Source organism: Aptenodytes patagonicus, chromosome 15, assembly GCF_965638725.1.
Source record: "Aptenodytes patagonicus chromosome 15, bAptPat1.pri.cur, whole genome shotgun sequence".
NCBI lineage: Eukaryota > Metazoa > Chordata > Aves > Sphenisciformes > Spheniscidae > Aptenodytes > Aptenodytes patagonicus.
The window spans coordinates 8,890,831-8,913,745 of NC_134963.1; the positions used below are offsets into that span (position 1 = coordinate 8,890,831).

Here is a 22,915-nt window from a genome sequence, read left to right on the forward strand (position 1 = left end):
GTCCTGGGGCCGGTGCAGCTCCCTTGCCTGCCTGGTCACGGGGCAAAGGGCTGCACTGTGCTCCCAGGTACCCGCTTAAATTTGCTCCCCGTTAAACCAGCGAAGAGGTATCCAGAGTCCAAGTTGCATTTCTCACGAGATTTTAAGCCTGACTTTTGATTTCCCCTAAGTATACTTGTCCTGTTATTTCAGTCCATTTGTGGTATGTGGACAGCAGACTGAGCGTTTCTGAAATTTTTGTTGTTTGCTATTTTCTTCCTATCTGAAATAAACCTTTTGTCCATATATTTTTTTGCTACAGTACAGTCAGATATGCTTTTGTTTCTGAAGTCTCCCTGGATTTCATTTTTAGCCAACTTTTGTTTCTGCTTATTTTGAGTGTTGCTATTAAGGTAGATCATGCTGTGAACTGAGATGAACTTAGGCAAAAAGTCCACTTCTCGCATTAGCGCATTGTTTGCGCTGAAAGCATATTTGGATATGGAAAGCTTTTCAGAAATGGCTACTTTTCTGTGAAATACAGCTTTTAATTCCAGATTGTTTACGTGTAGGGCAACTAATGATTCGATATACAAAGGCAGAGAGGGAACCTTCTTTCCTGTTTGTGGAACGTTCTAGGCTCCATTTAAAAAATTTCCATCTTTCTGAAGGATATATGGATTCTGCTTAGTTTCTTTTGAACACAGTAGGGTTTTTACCTTTAACTTCTGTGTGAGAATTAGAAGGTGATTATTCTGGGTAGTCATAATCCACTCTGTGTAATTTATTCCTGTTTATTCATGTGGATAAGGAGAAAAGATTTTGAAGGGGTAAAAGTCTGTTGTTTAGAAGCTGGAATGCAGCGTGGACTTCCGTAGCCTGTGATCATTTTACAGGTTTGTTCAGATTCTGTAGCTGCAAAAACATTTTGTTCCTTTGACATGCTATCCATCAGACCAGAAGTACTAGATGTCAAGGGAGGGGAGGAGAAGCGTTGGAGAGATTTGTTTGTTACACCATCGGAGTTTTTTCCTGGACACTTCAGTCATATGTTAAATTTTTCATTATCTTCTCCCATTGTCTAGACTAAGAGGAGTTTATGAAATTTCTTGCAGTGCACTTGTTAGAGCAGAGGAAAGCTTTCTTGATGTCATTATTATTAAAAAGGCTTATTATGTTACTAATGGTCTAGCGGTCAGTGGGAATGGGACATTGCTAAAGAGCGCTCCGAGTGCAGGCACGGTGATGGGCTCGGGTCAACCAGGAGGCAGAGGAGAGGGAAGTTTGTGGTCTTCGGTGATGCACTCCATGTTCATTTATAAGTGGTCCTCCTGTAAGCATGGAGAGACAAGAGGAAGGTATGGTTGGGAGAAAAGGGATGCAGAGGGAAGGAGCCCACGGGCGGGCAGAGCTGCAGGGCTCTCCTAAACCTTCCTGGGCTGAAGGCTGCTGCGTGTCTCTGGCCGTCCCGCTGGTCCGGCCAGCCTGACCGCTCTGCTCCACCGCCGAGTGCTGCCGGGGGAAGCTGTACGGCTTTTGCTGCCTGTGCTCACCGGTATGTGACGGTGTCAGTACAACTGGAGGTATTTTGCCATCGATATGCTAACATTTTATGGATTTAAGAGAAGAATTAAGTTTTACAGTCACCATTTTAAACATGTTAAGCTAGGATTTATATTTTTTAAAATCTACCGATAGAATAGGTGGCAAATTTTGCAATTCTGTTAATTGTATGATAAATTTTATTTTACTACCTTGCTTCTCCTGAGTACAGAACATGATCTCTACTACTGCTTCCTCTTCATTTGAAATCAGTATTTCATTTAGGATGTAAAAATACACAGAGAGTAGACCTAGTTTTTAATGAAGAAATAAAAAGACTAGCAAGTTCATCACTGAATAATTTATAGACTGAAACCTGATTAATGACGTTTAGTCCTCCCAATTCTTGTTTAACTTGATGTGGTGGTTAGCCTCTGGAGTTCTTGTTTTGAATCACAGTGTTCATAGATCTGTGTTCCATGTGGGCTCTGAGATATACATAAAAACTATTAATAGAATAATTTCCTAGAATGGGGGTTAGGGCCTTCGAGTTAATTTCTTGGCTTTTATTATAGACTTCTGGTCAAGTCATTCAGACTTCATGCCTCAGGTCCTCATTTGAGGAGGAGCGCAAATACTTTCCTCCCTCAAAGACGATGGAAGAGATGTTTGTTAATATTTGTGAGGTTTTTCAGGTGCTCTGGTGATGGGGTCCTTGTAAGCACATGAGAGGGGACGGTCTCAGCCCTTTGCAGACCTCACAGACAGTCCTGCAGCCTTTTGGGCAGGGCTCTGCTGCTCGCGGGGAGCTCTGTGGGTACAGGACCCAAACCTGCACAAGTACGTGTTAATGAAGAGGCTTTAGAGAAAAAAACAGATGAGAAATAACCACAGAAATCTAGTTTTTCCTCTCCAGAAAATGTTAAAATTTGTGCATGAGAACTGGCCTGTTCTGCTGCATTTCAGAAGTAGGTTTTTCAGTTTTTTCCTGACATGAAGTAGTTCAGAGTTCGCGTTTTACAAGGATTAGGTGCTCAGTCTTAGTTCTGCAGAAATGTGAGTGATACTCAACAATCTTGTTTAGGGCATGAGTACTTTGTACAGGGTATTTGTGGTTATTTTTATAAAAATAAATAGTACATATGAAAATATAAATTTTAAAATTGGAAACAGAAATAGCCTGGTAAAAGTTTGACTTAATGCTATGACAATATTGTTGTTTTACCAAGGCACAGTACTGCTGGGCTACATTGATTTTAAAATTTATGTACTTGTATTGTTGCCCGTATGAAATTTTTATAGGCATTATATTAAAATGAATATTGAGGTTACTTGACAAATAAAGGAAATCTTTGTTAATGTGGTTTAAATGAGTGATTGTGACATTATAAATTAGGCAAAGTAGATGTTAAGTGCACTGCAGCCAAGCTGGGGGCCTAACGGAGCTTATGTTGGCTCGTTTTCCAAATGATATATGGCAATTGCAGTGTTAACAGCCTGATGTAGCTTTGATTGACTTGTACATTTATTTTACATGGTGCAAGCTAAAACCTGATGCAAGAACGAAGAAACGAAGTGATGACCAGAATGTCCCCTGGGAAGTGCTGTGACCCCAGGGCTCAGCTCGCCCAAGGCAAGGCCAGTCCAGGGCTCCACCTGATATTGCCTGTGTGCTTCTGCCTGCAGTCTCGTTTCTCTGTTTTTGAGGAAAAACACCCAGTGTTTGGTGCTCCAGCTCCCGGTGGCAGCCCCGTACTATCCTTCCATTCAACCCGCCAATATCTAACTGGGGTAAAAACCCCGCTGGACAAACCAGGGGAAGCCTGGGAGCTCTCCTTTAAACTGTTGTGCTCTTGCTTCTGTAGTGGCATACGGTGAAGGGAACTATGTGCAATCACCAATGGCTTTTTTTTCCAATTTATGCTCAGTTGCAGCATTTTCAACCTTATTAGATAAGTACAGATTCTTAAAGGGGAATTCTAGCAACATCACGCTGTGTGGTGTAGGCTTTTGATATGTTAAGCCTGAAGTGTAAAAGTTCTCTCTCTTCTACACTGAATAAGTACTAATATTACTAATATCCTGTGTTGGATAGTATTAATATTTACAGTGGGGGAAAAGTGATATTTCTTGTGTACCTCAAACTCTAAGAACCTTTTTAAAAAAAAAAAAAAACAAACCTTTAAAAAAATCACAATATAGAGACTGCAAGTCTAATTTCAGGCTGGTAAGGTGATGTCTGGAAAGGTATTCATAGGTGAAAATTTAATTTTCATAAAATAAATTGCAACGTTGAATTCTGTGAATTCAACAATCCCTCTGTGTTTGTGACTTGACTACAGGCCAGTTGACGTTAATGGCTGTAGTTCAATGAACTCTCATGGTCTTTAGCTAGAGCAGCAGGCTGCCTGTCGTGCTGTGAGTTGATGCAGTGGATGGGCAGCGGTATCTCATTTTTCATGAGTCTTTTCCATTGATGTTTCATTTTAGTGATCCTTTTCTCCAAAATATGTTAAAGGTCTGGTTTAAAAGAAGTAGTTTCAAGTAACTCCTTTTTTTCTTTTCTTCTTTTTTTCTTCCAGTATCCGCAGTGTTATGCAGAAATACCTTGAGGAAAGGGGTGAATTAACCTTCGACAAGATCTTTCATCAGAAAATTGGTAAGTCCTATTTCAATAAAATGTTACTCATGTAAATATTGTTAAGATTGGCTCGCCTGCCACTTCTCTGTAACGACTGCTGAAAAATCAATGTTGTAGATAGTCTGAAGAACACTGGAATATGGACGGGACTTAGTAAAACAAAGGTCTTCAATAAAATGAAATGTTGTGAAAGGGAAGAAGATGAAGCAAGGCAATCTGTCAACTTAACTTCATGTTCTGGAAAACTACTGGAAAAATAATTAAATTATTTGGAAACATCAAGGAGAAAATTATATTACTTGGTATGGGCTTGTCAACAATATAATTTGTCACATCAGTTAAACGTTTTTTTTTTTTCTCTGCAGGGATAATAAGCCTTGTTGATAAAGGGAGCAGTAGTAGAAAAGATACCATACATGTTGTCTTGACTGTCTGACATCATGTTCTTGCTAACAACACAGGGAGATGTGGCCTGGGTGAAACTGCTGTGTGCAGGGGGCGAAACTGTTGGGAGAATTGACTTGAGGAACAGTTATCAGTGCTTCCGTGTGAACGTGGAAGGATGTATCCAGGGATTTTGCACAAGAGCGTCAGATCAGCAGTGCTTCTCAGTCAAAACAAGCAGTGTCCTCTACACCTGTGCTGGGGTAATTACACAAATACAGGGTGGAGAATCACTGATCAGGTAGACATTTTTAATTGACTTGGCTGTTACGGAGAGCTGTAGGTTGTATTGTCTCAGCTAGATCACACGACTAAATATAAAATCAGGATTGTAGCCAGGGAGGCGTGTGAAGTAATCCTCTTCTTGTGTCCATCAGAATATTGTGTCCATCCTGGCACTGGACTACAAAATATACATGGACCTGCTGGAAAGAGTCCAGGAAATAGCAGTGGGAATGAGCAGACCTTACTTAGCAGTCTGCTAAATATGACCTACAAGGAAGTATTGAAATAGGGTGTTATGTCGGCTATGAAAGAGAGAAGTGAGGTTGAACAATCTTCAAAAACAGAAAAGTTGTTGCAGAAATGATGAGGTTAGTCAATTTTCCACAGGCTTAATGTATGAATTAAAAAAACCCCAAAACCTGGATATGAACAAAACCATTTTAGTAGTAGGATGGGTAGTAAGGCAGGGGAATGGATTTCATGAGGGGCTTGTGAAATCTTTGCCCAGTAGATTTGAGAAGTGGGTTGGCATATGTCTGCTAGGATAGTACAGCTGCTCTTGTGTTGGAAAACAGGGACAAAACCATAAAATGGGAAGACTCGAGGAGATCAATAGATCTATTCCCGTCTGAAATACACCGAGACCGTAATTAACAGTGGAAGCAAATGCCCAAGAAAAAAGTGCTGCTGCGCCTTGTTTCCTGGGGAAGGTGGTGCAATGGGGGCATCTTTGGGATGGTTGAACTTTAGCAGGTCTCCCTTCCTGGCTGGAGCAGAAATGTCCAGCCTTCCTGGTCGCCTGGAAATGTGCAGCTCAGTAGGTATGAGAATATTCTGGAGTGAGAGTTTTAAGTATTGCCACATTGAAATAAATAGTATTCTTGTATAGCATCACAGTTTGTTATTAATGGGTTTCATAGCTTTATACAAAGGGTTGTGGAAACACCAGTCTAAAGTATGTGTTCATAGAAGTCTCATGGAGCTTTCCATTGTATTACAGTAATTGAAGTGTAGTCTGTATCTTTGTGCATAAAAACTATGACTTTTTATTCTGGCCAAAAATTTTACACTGTAAATGCATAGATACCTCGTTTGCTTGTGCTGACATCTCTTGGTATGCGCTTCAGTTTAGATGTCTGTGCTGAATCATTAATATTTTGCTATGGCATGGCAGTTGCAAAATAAGTAGAATTTTAAGCAACCAAACACAGGCTGACTCTAACTGTTTGATTCTGTTTGGTGGCAATGAAATGAAGAAGTCTTCCCCCCACCTCCCCCCCTTAAAAAAAAAAAGTCAGAACAGCTTATATGTAATGGATATTTCTATTTATGTAATTGAATACTTTTCATTAATAGTTGGTTTCAGAGAACAGTGAAGAATATTTTGGTAAGCTATAGCAATTATAGTTAGGTAACTGTAACCTTGGAAGGATTTTATCTTTCTTTTTTCCCCATGTTGGTAGCCATCAAACCTGGAATTTTAGAGCCCAGGGTTTCTTTAACATACTAGTTTCTCCCCCAGATCTTGAGATGCATAGTTCACAGATGTGCAGAGAGGTTTTTTCCTCCTCTCCCCTTGGTACAGTCATAGCGGTACTTGCCCTCTGTTACCTGGAAATGAGGAGGTCTTCTGTGACCACTTTGCTGGAGTTTCGGTTACTTCTGAAGCTGGCTTCTTCTGAAGAAGGATTTAGAATGGAAGAAAAAAAAGATCAAAGATAAACATGACCATTTTTAACAGAAGACTTTGCATTGCGCTGGAAAATATTTCCTTACTGTGATTGTTCATTTAAATTTTACTGCGTTTTCTAGCTTGTTCTTTGCCATTAAATTAGTTCTGTTTCCAGACATTAGCATAGTTGCTTGTGGTAAAGTACCTTCAATTTTAGGCATGCATTATGCAAAAGGCTGTGAAAATAAATATAGTGAGGTAATTAAAAGTCTAATCACCTTTTTACTCTTGTTGTTATCTCTGTGTGGCGGGGATGTGGAGAGACCGCATCTGAGGCTGGACCTGCTTGCGCGGTTCTGGGGCAGACGCCCCGCGGGAGGCAGCTCCTGCTCAGAGGAGTTTAAATCAGCCTGAGTCAAACGAGCCTCTCATCATGAGCTGTAATTCTGCTGGTTCATCCCCTTGTTACTGGCTCTTCCTATGCCTTTATTTTCTCAGTCAAAGAGCCATCTAGTATACAGTGCTGTGCTGGTTTTGGCTGGTGTAAGGTTAATTTTCTTCACAGTAGCTAATATGGGGCTATGTTTTGGGTTTGTGCTGAAAACAGTGTTGATAACACAGGGATGTTTTCGTTATTGCTGAGCAGTGCTGACACACAGTCAAGGCCTTTTCTGCCTCTCACCCCACCCCACCAGCGAGCAGGCTGGGGGGGCACAAGAAGCTGGGAGGGGACACGGATGGGACAGCTGACCCCAACTGTCCAAAGGGATGTTCCTCACCATGTAACGTCATGCTCAGCACATAAAGCTGGGGGGGAAAAAGGAGGAAGGGGGGACATTCGGAGTGATGGCGTTTGTCTTCCCAAGTCACCATTAGGCATGATGGAGCCCTGCTTTCCTGGAGATGGCTGAACACCTCCCTGCCCATGGGAAGGAGCGAATGAATTCCTTGTTTTGCTTTGCTTGCATGTGAGGCTTTTGCTTTGCCTATTAAACCGTCTTTATCTCAGCCCACAAGTTTTCTCACTTTTACCCTTCTGATTCTCTCCCCCATCCCACCGGGGGGGAGTGAGCGAGCGGCTGGGTGGGGCTTAGTTGCTGGCTGGGGTTAAACCACAACAAGTGCTTTCTCCCTGTATACTAATGATAAAATTTCATCAAGCTACCTATTTTTTCCTTGGCAAGCGATGTAGATGAGGACTGTTAAGCGCTTTTTTTCCAGACCACAATTCTTTCTTACAGCTCCAGGTCATTGGTTTTTTTCTATTTTTCAGTATCCTTCTTTCAAATGTGAAAAACAGGGCTTTGATCAGTTGTCTGATACAAGTCTTTCTGATGTCCTAGATGGAGTCGTTCCTGTTGGATGTTTTCCTATGAGTATGTCTAATTATGGTGCTGATCTTAACAGCTGCAAGTGTTTATCCTTAATGAGCCTTTAAATCCGTTTAGGATCAGTGCTTTCCAGGTCACACTTTACAGTGTGAGACACTGTACACTTTACACTTACAGATCGGCCCAAATTCCCTCCCCACCACCTCCCCCAGGTGTGCAACTGCAGGGAATCGCATGGGTGGCTTGGGCTTGGAAACCAAAACCTTTGCTCTGCCCTTTAGGATCAAAATAAGAGCAGGCAACTCTGTCAGCGTGCAGTGTGGCAGCAGCCTGCCCGGGGATGAAAATGGCCTGGAGACTTCATAACGCTTACATAAATAAGTGTCTGTCCTCTATTTACATCTTTTTCTCCATGAAGGCAAACAGGTTGCTCTCATCTCTTGAAGATGGCATGACTCTTTTGCAGGAGTGATGCTCCAGAATGATCTTGAACTCTCTAAGAATTGCCTAAGGAGTCAGAGGACATGAAGATAATAAGAGACACCCAGAAAAATGCTCTGGCAGTGCTTAATAGCCCAGCAGCCGGCTGTTCCCGCAGAAGCTGCTTCCTCCACAGCAGAAGCTTCATGGGGAAGTACAGCATGTCTCGAAGCGGAGTGCATAACCACCTTTAGCTAGTTTTCTTTTCACCACATCCTGTTTTCTACAACACCAGATTACGTGTTTGCTTTAGAAAAAGAGACGTTTTCTGGTATCCCATTATCTATAATTTACATGTGGAATCCACTCTGCTTCACGACTGCATTAAAATTGCATGTGGAGTTCTTCTTGTGCTCCCTTGCGCTGCAGGGTGGGCGCGCTTGTAAAAATGGTGCTTTCAGAGGGCAGTTTTGGTATGAGCTGTAATGCACGTAGCTGCTGGGCGGATCGGGGTCTGCTGCAGCAAGCACAACTGCCAAGTGTTAAAGGGAGTGAATTAGGTCATAATATTACTTTAGAACAGGGTTATCGTGGTTATTAAAGCTAAATGCTTTGGAGCAAACTTGTTGCCAGTTATAGTTCAGTGACTCTTAGGTCTGACACTGGACTTTCTGACAAATTGCGTCTACCTGGTAGGCAGTGAATAAAGTTGGCTTAGAAATTCTGGGATGTGACAGTAAAGCATCCTACAGTTTCAGGTCCTGGCTTAGGTTCGGCCTTGAGTTCTCTGGTGACTGCTTGGAAGCTGGTGGGACATGGCAGTTTGTCTGCGTCCTTCTCAGTTTCTCATCTGTTGCACAGAGCCGTTGGGTTTGGGTCTTGGGGAAAGATGAGAACAGAACATATTTTAGCTGTTTCAGCAGGTGGTCATACTGCAATATAAGCTTTTCACCTTGCCTAGTAAGTAACTTGCTTCCCCCCTCCCCCCCCCCCCCAAAGCTGGATCTAATTCCTGTTTTATTTTCTTGAAATATAACACTTGTAAAAAGAACCAATTAAAAAAACTTGTAGTTGACGTAACAAGTTACAAACTTTTTTTTTTTCCTATTTACCATCCACTTTTGTATGGCGAGGAATGATCTTTCTTGGGTGATTCATTTAACTGTCTTTTATATCCTCTTAAATCAGCAGGCTCCAAGTTGGAGGTCTTCCCAGCCAGGGTGAGCATTTTGCCATCTGTATCAGTGCTTCTTCCTACACACGCATGTCTTGTGAGGGGCTCTCTCGCATCTTCTCTGCTCCCTTTATACTGCTACAGCTAAGTATAGCTAGCGTATATTCTGGTAGCTTTTTAGCTGACTTTCCAGAGCAGATGAGCGTTTGGTCTATTTTGTAGTTCCTTCTGCACAGACAACCTACAACTGTGGGGAGGGACTTTTCTGCCTGCCCTCTGCAGTTAGAGGGAAATGTGCTCCTGGCTGTTCTGGCTGCTGTTTCCTCCAGCTATGTCAGTGACAACTTTCTGTTAAAAAAAAAACAACAAAATAACAAAAAAACAACAAACCCAACAAACTAGGGTGAGAACAGCTGAAGAGTTTTTTTTAGGGCAATGAATCATGCTTTCTGTTGCTTGTTTCTCTAGTTATGGACCCATCATATTTCATTATTTCAGAATTTTGATGCTAATCATTAGATGGATCTTGAGTTAAAAACTGTTGAGAAAAACATTCTTGCTCTTCCTCTTTCTGTTGCCAGTGTGGTAGCACAGCGCACTGCGCTCCCCAAGATACCTAAAAATAACAGGCTGGGAAAAGTACCTCCCTAGAGCATTATTTAAGCTATTGTTTAATCTGAGCATAAGATCTATGTGCCGTTGGCTTTCTGAACTAATTAAATAGTCCTCTGAGGAAACAACAATGAAAGCAATAAAACTTCGTTGGGAGTAAAGAAAAGCACCTGAGTTTTTGGCCATTAAATGAGCGGGGGATGACAAAATCATTACTAGATCTTGCTTCTAGTCATTTCTAGCCGCTCGCGATGACTCTGAAGCTGCGCGCTTGCCTGCACCGTCAGGGAAGGACGTGTGAGCGGAGGGGGAGTCGTGCGAGCGGCGTTTCCTCCACCCGTCCTCTGGCTGACCCGTCGGGGGCACCGGGGCTGCCGGCAGCGGAGGGCTGGCCCGGGCGTGCTGGGGAGTCGATGTGTGCGAGTCCCCGCAGGGATGGATCGAGGTCCGCCATCCTTCCGGGGGGAGGAGGGGCCGCACAAAAACCTGTGCTGAAGTGTTGTTAAAAACAGTATTTTTAGAGCCAAAGTCACCAAGGGGCATACATTAGCTACTGATCTAAGACTTGAATGATTGGAAGTGTCACAGCCTTGGACTTCTTTCTCAACAGCGTTCATGAGACTTGTAGCACTGCCATAATTTTACTCTGTTCTGGTATATTGATGTTAAATAATGTGCAGCCGTACAACAGGGAAAATAGTTGCTTGCTTGGCGGGTTTTCTGTAAGAGCAAGAAGGCAGGTTGTTTGTTCAAGTGTTTTTATTCTGGGGTTCTTTTTCTGACCTGGGGAAGACGGCCACCATACGGAAGTAGACACCATCAAAATTAGGAAGTAACTATACGAGCAAAAATTTATATTTAAAATACTGTTTGAAGACTGATCTTCTTCTTTCTCGTTACTTCTTATTTTCGATTCAAGTTTAGACTCAAACTTGGATTGTGGATAGTCTGCAGGAGGCCTTTATGAATCTGTTGAACCCATGCTTTCCTTGCACAGTTCGTATGATCGTTTAAAAATGACACAAAACCCAAACCACAAATAGATGTCGGAAACTGTGTGATTGTAAACTGAAACAGAAACTATTCATGTAAGACATTTCACAGTGGAGCTGTTCCTTTACAGCGATTCTCCGCTTGTGTCAAACTGGGGTGTGGACAGTGAAAGAGAGAAAATACGCACTCAGAGCCTTCTTATAAAACTCAGTCTGTTTTGCTTATGCAATTTTTTTCCACCGAATTAGTGTTAGATTTAAGATCCAGTTTTTATGTCATAATTTAAATGTTACTGGAAGCTACATTTCTTTCAACATACTTTTATTTTGTGGTAAAATAAATGATATACTTGCATGAATTACGTTGAAGATCATTTAGAGGGATGTTGACGAAGCTTCCTGCTGTAGATTTTATGTGCATTTTACCTGCAAGCAGTTCTAAGGAGGTGTCTGTCTTGCGTGTCAGGGACAAATAGTATCTAAAGTCACTATAAAAAATGAATGTATTCATTTTGGTTTTTCTTCCGATCATAAATAATTGAGCATTTGTTTGTTGGGATGCAGCCTGATATACTCCCATGCCTTTCTTTGTGGAGGGGTTGAGGATACTCAGTTGTGTGATTTCCCAGTGGACTTGCAGATTAAGTCTGAGCTTTAAAGTAGGAAAAATATATATATCCTATCATCTGGAACTTCACATAATGGATAATGTACACATGCTGATATATATTAGCATTTATATACAGCATATGTCTTGGAAGATTTAAGTCATGGGGAAAAATAGTCTTTATCTGAGCAGAGCAGTGTAATTATACAGTTTTTGGGTTAGATTATCAGGAATTCCAGGCAGACTGGAAATTTTGAACTCCAGTAGTAGTACTGTAGGAGAGAAAATGAGCAAGATAGATAATGAATATATAGAGAGATAACAAATTATAAATTATTTGAATGAAATTTCACTTGGGTGTTTTCATGTTTAAGTTTTTAGCAAAAATACATACTGGACGGTATACCCCAGGCTGGTTGTATACAGCCTGCAGTGACTTTGTGTACATTTCATAGGTTGGTTTGTTTTTTCCCCGGAAGCACGTACGTAAACTCATTCCTTTCAGATTAGATGGGCCATCAGTGATTTGTTCAGTCATCCCGCAGCTGCACACCTGAGGTTTGGGCAGCGGCGAGTCTCCAGCCTTTCCTTCCAGCTCCGTTTGCAGCGGCTTTGCTGGCATGCAGGGGAGATGGCATCTGGCTGCGTGCAGGTGTGGCGAGGGGAGCCGAGGAGAGGGCAGCCGGCCTAAGGCTCTCTGCGTGGGTACTGGTGAGGGATGGGCATTTCCAGCACACCGCTGGTGTTGCAGCTGGGCTGCAGTGGCCTCCAAAAGGTCTTTGTGCAGGCACTGCACGTGGGACAGAGATTAGGTGAGCTCCAGAGTTAGGTCCTACTGCTAGGTGAGCTGTTTGTTACGCTTTTGTGGCTTGCCAGGTCCACTACCAACTTGCAAGGAGGGCTTGCAAAGGTCAGTTTGGAAAGCTTTGAGCTAAAATGTTATAAACCCCATCCTTAATATAGTGCAAAGTCACTTCCGCACCAAAGATAGTGTTTTCTATCTGCTTGTACTCACTTGAGCTTTCTTAGCCCATTTCTGATGGAATGTCCTATTTGTGTATAAACAGTGATGGTGTACAATCTTGATTTCCCCCTCCTCCCTACCAGCAATTTCTCAGTCAATCCGAAACAGTTGCACTCCCGTGGAGTTTTTATCAATGTGTCTTGAAACAATTCACAGGCTAATTAAGCCTCTGAACACCACTGTGAAATAGGTAAATATTGGTTTTCCATGTCTGTAACGTGGCATAATAACAACTTTAATGAGATTTACCTGCATAGCTCTGTACTACTAATAAAGCAGATTCTCTGGTCCTGCCAGTGCTACTCATTCATCTCAGTGGGATAACTCATTAGTAACAGGAGAAAAGCTCGGAAACCAGGAGAAGAGTAAGTAGAATCTAAATTACTGACGCTGTTAAGTCTTCTAACTTTCAGCAGTGCTTTTAAGAGAGAGAACAGTTAGAAAGTCGCAGAGCAGAGAAGCTGGAGAGCTCTGGCTATCAACTATCTCATGAATCCATTTGTAGAGCAGAGAACAGACATGAATATTTACTATAAACCTTTCAAATGCCTTTATTGTTCTATACCAGTATCTGTCCTATAAAAGAACGATGCATAATACAACTTGCAAATCCCTTGGGGAATTGGTCCAGATTTGCGAGGTTCTTGCTGCCGAACCTCACTTGGTGCACTGTCAGAAGGTGAGTAATGTACACCATCAGACCTCCGAATCTTCAAACTCTGTAGGGGAACAGAGCAGTAACCTTTTAGGGTAGTTGCTTCTCTCTTTCCTGGCCTCTTTCCACTGACAGCATTATGTCCAGCCAGTGCCTCTATAATATTCTGCTCTCAAATGTGTGCACGTCTGCGGTGGTTGGATAGGTAGGGTCAGAAATATGCAAAACCGTTTCTTAATGTTTCTAGATACTTCTGTCAATAATTTCTTTGATTAGAAGGGGAAAGTCTGAAGAGAAGTAGAGCCATCTGTTTCTGAACCTCCGGATCTCAGCAGCTTTCTTCTTATAATGCACAGAGTGAACCAGAGAAAGGCTTTAAAAATCATGTAGGAGAATCATCTGTTCTCTGTCACTGTTGTTTTAGTGGTTTTGCTCCTCTTTACCTAACTAAGTGCTGTGTGTATTTACTAACTGAATACTACTGGTTTTGTGTTTTGATTTTTAACCACAGTACAACAGTCTTCCTAGATGCTATTGCAGAACAGTTTGATTCTTTACAGTGGATAAGATACTGAACAGTACTTGCTAAGGTGAATACTGGCATCAGAGACTTGAGAATACCCTTCTGTTGTGAAATTATTCCATGTCTTCATTAAATGATCCTATCACCTCACTCTCCTCCAAGAAAAAACACACAGATCTAGGCCCTTTCTAAGAAACAGAAATACACCTCTTGGTGTACTTTGTGTGTTAAATAATTCATAATAGTGAACGGTTCATAGCTTAGAGCATGTCAAAAGAAATAGTGTGCTTTTCAATAATAAAGGGATATTGGCTTGCATTATGTAAGTAACTTTAAAAAGTTGTGTAATGGAAAAATACTGATCAAGAAAATTAACAACTGTCACGTCCTTCATAGGGACTGAATATTGTTGTGACGTGGGGAAAGAACCGATAAATAACAACAGTCATGACGTTTTTAAGCTGCTAATACTTGTTAGCTTGCTAATAGCTGCTAATACCACTTGCAAAAGCAGTGGGAGTTTCTTCTATTTACAAGTGAAAAAAGAACAAAACCTCAAGTGCTATGTATTTCTTGATGAGCTTTAGTGAAGGAATTTATTCACATTTTTTGCAATAACTGATTGATTGAAATGAAATGCTTCAAGTCTGTATTTGATTGTCCTTTTAAAAATTAGAATATTTTTACATATCTTTGTTTAGTGATGTTAGTCCTCGGTCTTCTAGAGGTACTTCTTCTTATGTACGACCCTTTTTTTTTCTTTCACCTTCTATACGTTGAATGCCTTTGATACTCCACTTTCAATGTTTGTATAGATCTCCCTTAGTCAACTGGAATTCTGCACGTTAAGGGAAACTAGAGTATGAAAGATATGTACTAAATGTGGTTCAGATATAGGTTTTCCTCATTCTTTTCATGGCTTTAAAAAATGATTTATTGCATGTTCAATATTCAGAGGTACTGAATATTGAAGGGTCTGAAGATGATACGTGGTGGGGTTTTTTTTGAGGCAAAGATCCAGTGGCAATTGCAGCGGGTGAAGCACAGACATCACATTTTTTTAATGATTTACAGCTGCGTGTTAAAAATAGAGCACATTCTTCTTTTCCTTAGAAATCCTTTTATCATTTGAATTGGTGTGCCTCCACTTGACATCTTGACAGCTGCTGGTCCTACCCTTTGAAAGTGCTGAACTCCTGGCTGCTGTCAGAGGATGTGGAAGGGTGTTTACCATGAGCCTTCCCGTTTGAAATGCACACTCTGTTATCCACCTCGAGTATTTTGCTCCCAACTGCTTTTCTGGGCTTGAAGCAGAATGATAATTGAATGCTCTCAGTAAGTCGGTGTATTAGCTGCTTAAGATCCTCTACCTTGTAAGCCTGTATTGAGGTTTGACACAGAATCTGGGAATACTGCTCCATCGTGTCTGAAATGTGTGTGCTGGAGGAGCAGTACAGCGCTCCTGCTCCTGTTGCTGCTCTCGTGCAGGGTTTAAGGCATGCACAGGTCTAGCATTTGGGAAGATGGCTGACCAAGTTTTAACAAGTGTTAGTGATTTCACTGGGTGAAAAGCTAATGGAAAATATGCCTGGAAATAAGGATTTTCTTTGAAGACACTTTGAAACCTTTTAGCTAAAGTTTATTTTCATATAATGATTTATAGACATCATTAAACAAGCTACCTGGCAACTTGCAGACTAATTTGGGCTCAGTTTGATTCTGTTCTAGGGAAATTGTTCTTTGCGCCTCACCATTGTATGCAAGTCCTGTCTTGTAAAATATAATTTGTTCTTTTACCCTGCTTTTTATGCACAAAGATACGTTTTAATTTGTTCTGATGTATTATTTTTAATGAAAAGTGAATGAACATTAGGCTCTATTAGGGAAAAATAGGTTAAGGACAAATAGCTCATAATTGGAAAGAAAAGTAGTGAAATCTGTGGTGCCTTCTGGGCTGTGAGGATTTTTGTGGCTTTGTACCTAGCCAAAGCTGTGATTCCTACGCAGATGAGTTTTCCCTGGTAGTAGCAAGTCTCTTTGTTCCTGAACAAGGAAATCAGTGGTTCTCTCAGTTCTGGAGCTTTTAGGTGGTCTTAATTGTCCTGTGCTATGGCAACTGAGTGCCTATACCATACAGAACAAGATTTTGAACTTGACTGGATGTTCTGTAACAACGGCAGGCTTGTTTGAATTACAGTTTTTATATGGTTTAATAATAGGCCTCTACCCCTAATGTTTTGTGTCTAAGACCCAGATCTGTTATAGGTACCGATCGTGGGCTCGTTACATCACTTGAGACAAATAAAATAAAACGGGATAAAGAATGAGATGGCACATTGGGAGGAATGGTAATTTTCCAGCAGAAAAGCCAAGCGTGATCCTCTGTTTATGGTCCTGGCTCCCTGTTGTACAGAGGCTACGGACCGTGCTGGGGAAGAGCTCACGGGTGTCACACGGCAGATCTGCACCAGTAACAAGCCTTGCCTGCAGGTGAGGGCCATTTCAGATGGTTAAAAAAACCCAACAGCTGGGTTTAGACATAAACATACAGTAATTTCACTACGGTGTGTTAGTTGAGTTTTGCTGTTCCTGCGTGCTGTCCTGCAGTTTCTTCAGCAGTTCTGTAGAAGAGGCGTTTCTGGGGATGAGGCGTCTGTGATAACGCTGCGTGCACATGTCCCTCTGGTTATGCTCCTCTGACTTCTTTATGCTGTTGTCCGAATTCAGCCAAATAAGAAAGGTTTGGAGGGGACTTAGGACAGAGACCTTGAAGTGCCCTAAATGAGGAAAAACCCTTGTGTTGCAGGGTTTGCAGAGCAGAGCACCAGCGCGCGTTCCTGAGCAGCCTGATACGGGGAAGCTTGTGCTGAAGCTTTGCCTGCCTGGGAGTCGGCGCCGTTAGCCGCAGTCGACGGGAAGCGAGCCTGTACTGATTCTGGTGCAGATGTCGCTACTTATTTGTTTTTCATTATTCCGTATTTATACACAGCACGTTTAGTTAGGATTTGGAAACAGCTTGATATTTTTGTTTTCTAATTTGCTATTTTGCCTACTAGAAAGAGTCTACATCAGCATTTTGGGCCACATTCAGGTCTGCTGTAAATAGATGCGGCTTCCTTTCAATCAGTGACATTGTGAATACTTATATCAGGGCTAAATGTGTCTATTTTTAGCTCTGCTGTCTTACCTAGTCACTTCTGTTTGTTTTAATAAGATTTTTATTGACTCCTGTTGAAAGGGTATTTGAATCAGATACTGATAAAATTCCAGTTGGAATTAGATAAGTAGCTTTCTCCAAGGTTTGTTTTATTATGGAGTTCCTCGTTAATTTATTTTTTTTATGATTCCGTGTGCTCAGTTAATTGACGTTATCGTGAGGATCAGGATACGTCATTATGAATGCGGAGGTGACCTTTAGACGGTAGGAGAAGGCAGGCGGCCAGCACTCGCCCCTCTGGCTGGCTGGCAGCGTGGCTCGAGCTGCCGTCCTGTTGGTGAGCATTGGCAGAGCCGTCGCGGCTGAGTGTGGCTCAATGCCCGCCGAACCTGCTGATGGGGGCAATGCATCCTGCTTTAATAACACTAGTAGCAGGGCAGGAAAATTACAAGTAACTGTAAAATGAGAAGGCAGCATCTCTGCAAGTGGAAAGGGCAGCATTTCTTTATTAAAACTGTAAGAGAAGGGTTCTACATTGCACGTTTTATTTCTTGTTTAAAAAAAAGACTCTGCTAACAAACAGGTGGCTTCTAAATATGGTGTGTCTTGGCAAAGCAGTGCCCTGTTCTGTTGGTCTCAATAGCGTTGTGCAGTCCCGTGCTGGGAGGCCGTTTTGGGGAGGCTTCAGGTGGAGCCTCGCTTGTGCCAGGGTGGATATGGCCCATGGGCATCGGTCTCGCTGCAGAGCCGAGGGTGGCCGCTAAGAAGCGCTGGGCTTGCATCAAACCAGGGCAACTGCAGAGGTGTGAATTCAAAATTTCATAGAGGAGACTGAAGTAGATGGAGTGTGTTAAATGGATAAACGTGCCAGCCCGGGATGGCCTGGGAAGAGCTGCAGGCTCGTGGGGCATGGGCATGTAGCCAGGGGTACCCGCCGGCCGTTTGGTGGGAGAAAGGTGGCGTGGAAGCCTTTCATGGAAGTGAGAAGCGGCACAGAAGGGTTGCTTTGGGGTAATAAAATAGTATAACCCGTAATCAGCTTGTAGCCATGGCGTCAGTGGCCAGGCCAAGTTTGGCAGAAGTATGTGGGCTGGTCACCAGCTGCATTTCTGTTCTCTGCCCGAGCCTGGCCCTAAGAAGTTTGGGAAACAAAAGGCAGGCCTTATTAAATCAGGGGTGGGGTGGGGTGGGGGGTTGCTGTTGACTTAAGAGTCAGGATTTCATGCAAAATTTCTGAAATGATGTTAGAAAAACATAACTTGAAATAAATACAGAAGTAAAAATTGTGTTCTTTTTTTTTAAAAAGAGATGGGTTAACTTAATTCCCTCACCTTGTCCCCTTCAAGGTTGTGAAACAGACCCCGCCCGGCTGGGGACGAGCTCTGGGAATGGCCTCATCACTCGAGCGGGTGCAGGCCTTCTCACCCGAGTCCCTTGGTGCTCGGCTGCTCTCCGCGTCTCCCCATCCTTACCTGGTCGCGAGTGTCCAGTTAAGACTGAGCTGCAAACCTCAAGGGTCTTCTTTATCCCTCCTTGACAGTCGTTTTGTCTTGGTAATTTGAGTTAGTGCAATTAATGGTATTTGGCAAACTTAGCTGTACAGGATTGTCCATAAAAAGATAATGGGAAAAAATTACTGTCCAGAGACTGGGAAGGAAGAGGGTTGGAGCTAGGTGCTGTCTCGCACTCTCATGTATGTATTATGTATTATACCAGAAAAAGCTTTTTAAAAATATATTTTTTTTCCCCTTAACAACTAGTGATCTGGTTGTTGCAGAAATTATATAGTATAGAAGAAGAAATCTTTAAAGCAGAAGCTGTCAGCATCTTTATTTCATAAATAATTGCTGGTTCCTTTTATCTGTTACTTAACGCTATCATTTTTTTAATTCCTGCTTTCTGTTCTTGGTCTTATTTTTCTGTGTGTAGTTAACTGTGCTTATTGTGCTTTTCGTCAGTTCTCCTTGAACTTCTTAAAACTACTGTCACTTATTCAGTGCTGCATCTGTCAATTAATTTTGCTATTTTATGAGAGCTACGGTTTCTGGCTAATAATTTTTCACTCAATCTAAGAACATCAGTAAAAGAAGAGATTTCCTTTATGCTGCAGTGGAAGTGCAGAATCCATTGATACAACGGGAGGTCGAAACAGAATCGCTTGTGGTATGAAGAACATTAAGCTCTAATTGGCTTTGTTTGAATTCAGGACAGTGGAAAGACTTCAAGTGTGCTGATACCTGGGGACGTGGGTTGCACAGTCAGACAAGCTGCAAATGCAAGACGAAGGAGGAGTAGTACGTTTGCAATTGCAGTTGTGCTGTAAAAGAGCTAATGGTTTAAGGCTAATCATTCAAAAAAACATGAAAATCAGAATAGGACTTCTTAAATGAAGAATTTACTTACAAAATCTTTTGAATTTTTCTTAATACTTAGGAGTTTTAGATCCTTTTGGGCAATACTCTCAACTGGGTAGTGGAGATTCTGATTCTGTTTTCCGCCGTTGTAAATCTTTAGTGAAGTAATTACAAGTCACTAAAAACCACTCTCATCGCTTTGCAATCTGTTTCTGTTTCTTGGCTTCCCCAAAGATTTTTCCGTAACATCTCTGTCCTCCAGGCTCCGCAAGAGTCTCTTACAGTCCCCAGATCCTTCTTCATTCCTTGTCCTTAACCGTCAGCCTCTGATCAATCATCCCTGGAAATAAAGTTTTCCTGCAGACCTCCCGTCTTCCTGGCACCGTGGCAGCGATTCGCCTCCACCAGCCGCTTCCCAACGCAGCTGCTCTTCAGCCAGCCGACATCGAACCTGGGCAGATGAGCAGCTCTCCATCCAGGCAGGGTGAGGAGGGATGCATTTTGCTGCCTGCATCTTGCTGTCTGACATTACTGTCATTTTGACAGAGAAAATGCCTGAGTTTGACACCTTTGCCCCCTGTTTTCGTGAGGCAAGTGGAAAAAAAAATCTCATTAATCATGAGATTCCCAATTAATTAAAAAGAACTCCATCACTCGGCTTACCCATCCCCGTATACAACCTGCTGAAGAAAAAGGTTGTGCTGGACACCCCCAAATTTTCTCTGATGTCCGTGTTGCTAATAATTTTAAGAGCAGCACTCAGGGTTGCCTAATGCAAGCCAAGCATTAGGAGGTACTTAAAAAGCTCTGAAAGAATCTGATTTTCGTCAATCACATGTAAAATACCATAGTCAGGAGGAAGTTCATTTCCCCAGCGCAGGGAGAGGGCTGCCGCAGCACCTGGACCCCTTCTCCGGAGGCCGCTGGCACAGCTCCCACGCGGGACGAGCAATCGCTTTGTTCATTGCCACCGCAGAAGTAGTAATGAATTCTGCAGCTGGCTATCCAGTTTCAGTTCTAAAGTATTTTTCCAGTGCTGAAGCCACGAGACAGTACTTCAGTGACCGGTGCAGGCACCGTCACATAGTTGTTAGAAATGTATTCTTGGAGGTATTCAAAATACATAGGTTCCCGTTGTAAGGTATGGATCTGTACTAACAGTCACATGGAAAACTTGTAGGATGAAATAACCTGGTACTTATTTGCGGAGCAGTGCAGGTGTCTAGCTTTCTGAACTGTTGCTTGGTAAGCTTATGGTACATAATCCTTCTTATGGTTTGGTTAGAGCATATCTTTTAAAAAATAATACTGGAAACCTTTCTGTCAAGGGAAGTTGGTCCATGTGAAATCCCAGGTTTTTTATGACTATATAAGCTGCATGTATGCATACAGTATACCTTAATATATGTACCTATATGCTCCCAGTCCATAGGTTCTTCAAAGGAAACTTGAAATATCTTATTTTTATTTCAACTTAACTGGTATCAAACAGCGTTTCTTAACAGGGAATGGTTTTTTTTGTTTTTTCTGAAAAGACAATGGTGAATAGTTGATGAAAGCTGATGCTCTAATTTATGTTGAACACTCCCCAAGTGTTAGAATAATATTCTTCTTGGATGCTACTGACCTTTTCAAGTGGTTTTTTTTCCCCTCTTGAAACTTGTAAAAATTACAATAAAAAAAAAAAGATCTTAACCATTGTTCTGTCTGCGAGAGAATTTCTGTGTGGCCTCCTGCTGTAACAAACACGTCTGTGCCCGGGGCGAGGAGCGGGACCAGTCCCCGTGCACGGTGCCCACCCACCGTGGGCCGAGGGGACGCCCCGTCTCCCCCCGTCCTCTCCCCACCGCCCTGCTGCTCTTCAGGGTGCTGCTGAGCTGGACGAACCACCGTATGGTTTTGTCTACGACAGGCTTGCAGATATCTTGGGTGTCCTACTAGTGAATAATTACAACGTTGGTAACTTCATGGAGAAGAGATGTTTCGTGCTATAGTTTATTTTACTGCAGTATTTTTTAATCACTTATTTATTTTACGGTACACTTTAAAATGCTGCTGTAGTAATTCTGCTCATCTTCACTGGGAACTAACTAACAGCATTTTCTCAGTATTGATTCATATGGCCGTAACTTATTATGACTACATTAATCATCTGTAAAAGTTTCTAACTTCTTGTTTTGGATGTCTCTAGTTTTTTGCATAGCAATGCAGTTTAAAAAGAGACTTGGTGAGAAGCAGGCTGTATAACGTGGGCAGCATAAGCCTGCTATTGTTCCTTGTTCTCCAGTCTTGTGAGCCTTTTCTTTCTCTGCGATAATTAAATTAAAAAGTTTGGAAAATATTAAACAGGGCTAAAATGTTTGGCATGGCATCGTTGAAAATTTGTGTTGGTATATTTTCACACTCCTCCCACAGTTGTCTTTGTGGTTTTTTTTTTTTTGTTTGTGGGTTTTTTTGGTAAACAGCCAGTAGCTGGGACCACGCCAGGGATTTTTCTTTCACTGCATTCATTGCTGTTTGTGCCACTCTTTAGTCTCTTAATTACATGACTGCAATCTTCTTTGGTTCATTGTCCAAATAAAAGTTTAGTCAATTCAGCATTATTTTGCTCGGTGCTGCTGCTGTTTCGATCATGTGTAAAATAATGAATTGGGTTCGGTTCCGTAAGCGGCAGGTTTTCTTCTCAAAACCGGGTTCGTGCCACGTTTGCTGCTCAGGCAGGGGAATGCAAGAAGAGGGGTGCTGTCCGGAGGTGCGCTTTGTCGGTCTCTGGAGATGAGCGACTTCGGGTGGTTTTGGCAGCGGTGGGGACAGTTTGTGACTTGCTCGGGGTGGGTGCTCGGAGAGAGCGCTCGTGTCCCCTGCTGTGACAGGGTGACTCCTGGTTCAGTGGGTGGCTCTTGCGTGCCTGGCTGGGAATTCCATCCTTCCTATGAGGCGTGGGGATTGCTGGGGCTGCTCCGCCGCTTCTCTCCTGTCTCCTCTGCAATAAGGGAAGACAACTTACTAAGAATATTTCCAATAAAATAGGAACTAAGACATGCCCTTAAAAAAAAGAGAAAGAGGAAAAAACACTCTAATTGCAAATTGCTTTTAAGGAATAGAGAACTTGGGGTGGGTTGGCCTGTTTGTTTTCAAAAAAAGCACATTTGGTTACAAAATATTTCAAGAATGATTCTTTTTGTTGAGAATAATTAGAAAGTTTGGAGAATCTCATAAGAGAATCTCTTAATTAGATTTCTGTCCTTATTTAGAGAACAAAACTCGGTTTGTATAATCTTCAAAATATCACCCTAATCAGCTAAATGAGCCGAGCGGAGTATAGGAGTTGTCTGGTCATAACCCCTTTTCTGGTATTCTGATTGTGACCAAATAAATCCAGGGGAACCCAGGAAAACAAGCTCTTCCAATAGGAAATTTAACTTGGGATCCAGATACAGCTAGAGGGGCTACCAAGAAGCTGATAAATGTTTTCATTATACATAAATTAAAGCTTCTCTTTGCATGATTAGCGTTGCTTTGTCCACTGAGACTAATGGTTTTGCTTCTGAGTAGTTGGTGGG

At 42.1% G+C, this 22,915-nt stretch overlaps 1 protein-coding gene across 1 annotated transcript in view; it reads left to right on the forward strand.

Moving 5' to 3' along the window:
- Positions 1-22,915, forward strand: part of GRK3 (G protein-coupled receptor kinase 3) — a 74,886-nt gene that overhangs the window by 13,974 nt on the left and 37,997 nt on the right. The window contains exon 2 of the mRNA XM_076353291.1: positions 4,104-4,180. Within this exon, the coding sequence (XP_076209406.1) occupies positions 4,104-4,180 (77 nt within the window). The remainder of the gene's footprint in view (positions 1-4,103; positions 4,181-22,915) is intronic.